This window comes from Scylla paramamosain, unplaced genomic scaffold (genome assembly GCF_035594125.1).
Source record: "Scylla paramamosain isolate STU-SP2022 unplaced genomic scaffold, ASM3559412v1 Contig6, whole genome shotgun sequence".
NCBI classification, from domain to species: Eukaryota; Metazoa; Arthropoda; class Malacostraca; order Decapoda; family Portunidae; genus Scylla; species Scylla paramamosain.
The window spans coordinates 888,550-894,926 of record NW_026973671.1 but is presented as its reverse complement, the minus strand read 5'-3'; the positions used below and the strand labels follow the sequence as shown (position 1 = coordinate 894,926).

The window sequence follows — 6,377 nt, the reverse complement described above, 5'->3', positions numbered from 1 at the left end:
TTCTTTTATTTCCGCTTGTAAATAAACAAAAAGTACTTCTTATTCTATTAGCTAAACTAAGACAATAAATGTGAACAGTCAACAGCACAAGACTCGTATCCAGTTTGTGTTGCCGCTTCTTCCATGTGAAGAGCGTATGGCTTGAGATACCGGATATTTAGCAGTTCTTTTACTTCCACTTGTAAATAAATAAAATGTACTTATTATTCTATTACCTAAACTAAGACAACAAATGTGAACAGTCAACAGCACAAAACTCCTCTCCAGTTTGCGCGCGCATTTCCCTGCTGTGGCGTGTTTTGTGGCTCCCCGCTGAACACTTCTATCTCTTGACGCTGTGAGTTAAGGTGCGTCCACACGATCGAACAATGCTCGACGGACAAAATTGTTACCAACTACCAGTGGAAAGCGGAAAGGCTCGTTGATGACGTCAGAAGCGAGCACCAAGTGGTGTACCGGACATTGTCCGTGTTCGCAGCATCGAAACGTCAGACACTGTCTGGTGTGGAATTATACGATACTGCCAGACACTCGACGAGCAAAGTCACTTGGTTACAGGATTTTCAAAGTCCGTCAGTTCATTAGTTCTCATCGTCCTGTGACCATGGCCAGCAGTACCTCAGTCAATGAGAAGAGTTGCCACTGGGACAGAAAAGAGACCCTGCTACTAATAGAACTATACCGGCAGAATCCATGCCTATGGAATGTAAAGTCTACTGTGTACAAGGATAGGAACAAACGTGTCGCGGCCATTAATGAAATAACGGCAGGACTGAATAGAAATGGATTATCTGTTACTGCTTCTGAAGTGAAGAAAAAAATAGAATCCATCCGTAGTCAATATAGGAGAGAACTACGAAAACAGGAGAAATCAAAGAAGTCGGGGGCTGGTGCTGACGACATTTACACCCCCATATTATGGTGTTTTGATGACCTCTGCTTCCTCAACGATGGCGACAGCAAGAGAGAATCCGTGTCAAGTATGGATAGCCAAGTGTCTCTTGTGCCTGAAGAAGTGTCTGATCATGAGGTGAGTACGTAATTGTCGTATATCTGTCTGTTTACCTGTCTTTGAATGAAAAAAAAAATGAAAAACCAAACAATGGCCATACATTCTTTATTGCCACAATCTACCTTTATAATACATTTTGTCAACAAAGCAATGTAAAATATGTTCAATATGCAACATTGGTGATTTTTATGATACATTACTATTATAATTTTACTCCCGAGTTATTGTAACTTAGCCTCATGTATGTCTGTTTTGCCAGATCACAGTACCTTCCTCATTGAAATATTTCATATACAGATTGCGTACAATTGTGCCGTTGATGGTGGTGTGTTCTTCATACTCGAGCGGTAGCATGCCAAGGATTTCATCAGCGTTTTCTATATTTGCATCAGAACACAAAGTTGGGGTGATAGGTGCTTTGCGAAGGTAATTATGTAGTGCAGTGCAAGCAAGAACTATTTTCTCTACTTTTTTTGGTTCAAGGTTAATGGCTTTATGAAACACTTCAAATCTTTTAGCAAGTATTCCGAATGCGTTTTCTACGGTGCGTCGAGCTCTTGACAGTCGGTAGGAAAACACACGTTGCTCAAGGTTTTGATTTTGATGAGAGAAAGGCTTCATGATATGACGCTTCAGAGGAAATGCATCATCAGCAACGATCACATATGGTAATATTTTTGAGCTGTTTGGGAGTACCTCATCATCTGGCATACCGGCAGATCCTGCTTCAATACGCTGGTTGAGAGAACAGTTACCCCACACTCCACCATCCGACACTCTTCCATTAGTGCCCACGTCAACATATATGAAGTTTGAGTCTGCATTGGAGACAGCCATTAACACTATGCTGTGGCTTCCTTTGTAGTTGTAGTAGAAGGAGCCGCTATCAGGTGGTGGCCTTATCAGGATGTGCTTCCCGTCAACTGCTCCGATGCAATTAGGAAAGTTCCATTTCTTGGAAAATCCCTGTGCTACACGCTTCCACTCCTCCGCTGTTTGGGGTGTCTGTTAATGAGAAAAATGTTATTAAAGGTCTTTTGTATGCGTTCTCGATATATATAATACATTATCCTCCTCTCTCTCTCTCTCTCTCTCTCTCTCTCTCTCTCTCTCTCTCTCTCTCTCTCTCTCTTTCACAGGAAATTAAAACGATAATACACGTTGACATACACTAATGGCTTGTATCTATTTCCAGATTTTCAATGATCCTATACTTCAACAAAATGAAGATGGTTCTGTAACCCATACAACACCAACGCCTGTCACACCTGTCCCAAGTACATCGCATGATAATGTACCACCTGCAACGCCTGAGTCTTCACGCATTCAGACTCAAACTACCCGAGGGAGAAAAAGGTCTTTACTCACTGACGAGAGGCATGAGGTGCTTGAAGAAGCGCTTCATCAACTGAAAGAATTATCTCGATCGGAGAAGGATAGCGATGAAGAAAGTGCTTTTGGTGATGTTGTTACCAATGATTTGCGAAAGATGAATGTAGAAAATAGGATCCATGCACAGAAACTAATTTCTGAGGTACTTTATCTGGGGAAATTAGGGAAGCTCACCTTTTCATCCAAGGTTGTTGGCTAATTATGTAGTACGACCATTATTGTCTGTATTGAAGTGGCATTAATATGTTAACAATAAATCTGTGACAGTTAAGTGGTAGTATGTCTTTGTCCCTGGTTTAGAAACAATATTCATGAACAACTTTACATATGTGACATATGTGTAGAGATGCACTTTTATATGACGGGTTGCGCTTCAACGTGGGTAATGTACGAGTGGCCAAACACCAAGCACTTGGGTCTTTTTACATACACCTAACAAGATGTATATAATGTATGTAATTAATCTCGCGTCTATGCTTAACTGTAGAGATGTTCTTCACATTACGCAAGTCATATTCATAATATATGCACCGTCACAAACAAGCATTACTTACCTTTAAGTATGGATCCTTAAGCACATCATAGATGGTTTGGCACATATCAGGAATGATTGCAGACAGACTCTGTTTTGAAATCCTTGTGCTGTATTGAAGTGAACTGTAGGAGCACCCGGTGGAAAGGTACCTCAACGTTGCTTCCAGACGTGCTGCAGGTGAAATGCTCTCCCTCATACAGGTGTCCTGCTTTGTTATAAAAGGTTTTAACTTTTCCAATAAATCGTAGAAGGTATTTGGGTCCATCCGCATATAGTTCGTAAAGTCCGATTCATAGCCAGTTCTCAATTCTTGCAAAATGGTTGCATGGCTTCCCCTTTCATTTCGTTTGTGCAACCAGTCCTTGCACCATTCCCTTCTTGTCATCTCCTCCTCCTCCTCACAGAGTACAGCAATGATCATGCTGCATAGTGCAATTTTTTTTAGCCTTCTTTTTTTTCTTGTGGACCATGGTAGTGATGTACTGCACCACTCGTCCAAGGCCACACACTGACTTAAATGCCTGAGTTGCCAACGGACATCACCTTCGAACATTGTCCACCGGTCTTTGCCCTGTGAGCAGAGTTGAAACAGTGGTAAACAGCCTCATCTGGTACCACTGATTGTTGCCAGATCCACTTCCATCGTTTCACCGCTTATGACGTCATCCTGCTTCTCCTCTGATATGGTAACGATTTTGTCCGTCGAGCATTGTTCGATCGTGTGGACGCACCTTAAAGAGTGCGTCCACACGATCGAACAATGCTCGACGGACAAAATTGTTACCAACTACCAGTGGAAAGCGGAAAGGCTCGTTGATGACGTCAGAAAGCGAGCACCAAGTGGTGTACCGGACATTGTCCGTGTTCGCAGCATCGAAACGTCAGACACTGTCTGGTGTGGAATTATACGATACTGCCAGACACTCGACGAGCAAAGTCACTTGGTTACAGGATTTTCAAAGTCCGTCAGTTCATTAGTTCTCATCGTCCTGTGACCATGGCCAGCAGTACCTCAGTCAATGAGAAGAGTTGCCACTGGGACAGAAAAGAGACCCTGCTACTAATAGAACTATACCGGCAGAATCCATGCCTATGGAATGTAAAGTCTACTGTGTACAAGGATAGGAACAAACGTGTCGCGGCCATTAATGAAATAACGGCAGGACTGAATAGAAATGGATTATCTGTTACTGCTTCTGAAGTGAAGAAAAAAATAGAATCCATCCGTAGTCAATATAGGAGAGAACTACGAAAACAGGAGAAATCAAAGAAGTCGGGGGCTGGTGCTGACGACATTTACACCCCCATATTATGGTGTTTTGATGACCTCTGCTTCCGTCAACGATGGCGACAGCAAGAGAGAATCCGTGTCAAGTATGGATAGCCAAGTGTCTCTTGTGCCTGAAGAAGTGTCTGATCATGAGGTGAGTACGTAATTGTCGTATATCTGTCTGTTTACCTGTCTTTGAATGAAAAAAAAAAATGAAAAACCAAACAATGGCCATACATTCTTTATTGCCACAATCTACCTTTATAATACATTTTGTCAACAAAGCAATGTAAAATATGTTCAATATGGCAACATTGGTGATTTTTATGATACATTACTATTATAATTTTACTCCCGAGTTATTGTAACTTAGCCTCATGTATGTCTGTTTTGCCAGATCACAGTACCTTCCTCATTGAAATATTTCATATACAGATTGCGTACAATTGTGCCCGTTGATGGTGGTGTGTTCTTCATACTCGAGCGGTAGCATGCCAAGGATTTCATCAGCGTTTTCTATATTTGCATCAGAACACAAAGTTGGGGTGATAGGTGCTTTGCGAAGGTAATTATGTAGTGCAGTGCAAGCAAGAACTATTTTCTCTACTTTTTTTTTGGTTCAAGGTTAATGGCTTTATGAAACACTTCAAATCTTTTAGCAAGTATTCCGAATGCGTTTTTCTACGGTGCGTCGAGCTCTTGACAGTCGGTAGGAAAACACACGTTGCTCAAGGTTTTGATTTTGATGAGAGAAAGGCTTCATGATATGACGCTTCAGAGGAAATGCATCATCAGCAACGATCACATATGGTAATATTTTTGAGCTGTTTGGGAGTACCTCATCATCTGGCATACCGGCAGATCCTGCTTCAATACGCTGGTTGAGAGAAACAGTTACCCCCACACTCCACCATCCGACACTCTTCCATTAGTGCCCACGTCAACATATATGAAGTTTGAGTCTGCATTGGAGACAGCCATTAACACTATGCTGTGGCTTCCTTTGTAGTTGTAGTAGAAGGAGCCGCTATCAGGTGGTGGCCTTATCAGGATGTGCTTCCCGTCAACTGCTCCGATGCAATTAGGAAAGTTCCATTTCTTGGAAAATCCCTGTGCTACACGCTTCCACTCCTCCGCTGTTTGGGGTGTCTGTTAATGAGAAAAATGTTATTAAAGGTCTTTTGTATGCGTTCTCGATATATATAATACATTATCCTCCTCTCTCTCTCTCTCTCTCTCTCTCTCTCTCTCCTCTCTCTCTCTCTCTCTCTCTCTCTCTCTCCTCTCTCTCTCTCTCTCTCTCTCTCTTTCACAGGAAATTAAAACGATAATACACGTTGACATACACTAATGGCTTGTATCTATTTCCAGATTTTCAATGATCCTATACTTCAACAAAATGAAGATGGTTCTGTAACCCATACAACACCAACGCCTGTCACACCTGTCCCAAGTACATCGCATGATAATGTACCACCTGCAACGCCCTGAGTCTTCACGCATTCAGACTCAAACTACCCGAGGGAGAAAAAGGTCTTTACTCACTGACGAGAGGCATGAGGTGCTTGAAGAAGCGCTTCATCAACTGAAAGAATTATCTCGATCGGAGAAGGATAGCGATGAAGAAAGTGCTTTTGGTGATGTTGTTACCAATGATTTGCGAAAGATGAATGTAGAAAATAGGATCCATGCACAGAAACTAATTTCTGAGGTACTTTATCTGGGGAAATTAGGGAAGCTCACCTTTTCATCCAAGGTTGTTGGCTAATTATGTAGTACGACCATTATTGTCTGTATTGAAGTGGCATTAATATGTTAACAATAAATCTGTGACAGTTAAGTGGTAGTATGTCTTTGTCCCTGGTTTAGAAACAATATTCATGAACAACTTTACATATGTGACATATGTGTAGAGATGCACTTTTATATGACGGGTTGCGCTTCAACGTGGGTAATGTACGAGTGGCCAAACACCAAGCACTTGGGTCTTTTTACATACACCTAACAAGATGTATATAATGTATGTAATTAATCTCGCGTCTATGCTTAACTGTAGAGATGTTCTTCACATTACGCAAGTCATAATTCATAATATATGCACCGTCACAAACAAGCATTACTTACCTTTAAGTATGGATCCTTAAGCACATCATAGATGGTTTGGCACA

At 41.6% G+C, this 6,377-nt stretch overlaps 2 protein-coding genes and 1 long non-coding RNA gene across 3 annotated transcripts; 2 read left to right on the top strand and 1 right to left on the bottom strand.

The window, feature by feature from the left end:
• Positions 1-327: 327 nt before the first annotated feature.
• LOC135096748 (uncharacterized) lies at positions 328-2,675 on the top strand. The gene is made up of 2 exons (XM_063998484.1): positions 328-1,030; positions 2,208-2,675. Exons 1-2 carry the CDS (start codon positions 425-427, stop codon positions 2,601-2,603), a joined length of 1,002 nt encoding a protein of 333 aa, XP_063854554.1. The 5' UTR covers positions 328-424; the 3' UTR covers positions 2,604-2,675.
• On the bottom strand, positions 1,104-3,684 carry LOC135096747 (uncharacterized). The gene is made up of 2 exons (XM_063998483.1): positions 2,959-3,684; positions 1,104-2,017 (listed from the first exon to the last, which is right to left on the bottom strand). The coding sequence occupies exons 1-2, from the start codon at positions 3,490-3,492 to the stop codon at positions 1,250-1,252; spliced, it is 1,302 nt and encodes a 433-aa protein (XP_063854553.1). The 5' UTR covers positions 3,493-3,684; the 3' UTR covers positions 1,104-1,249.
• Positions 3,685-6,049, top strand: LOC135096749 (uncharacterized). Its single transcript, XR_010264989.1, has 2 exons — positions 3,685-4,363; positions 5,581-6,049. It is a non-coding gene; the product is annotated as an uncharacterized LOC135096749 (long non-coding RNA).
• Positions 6,050-6,377: the final 328 nt, after the last annotated feature.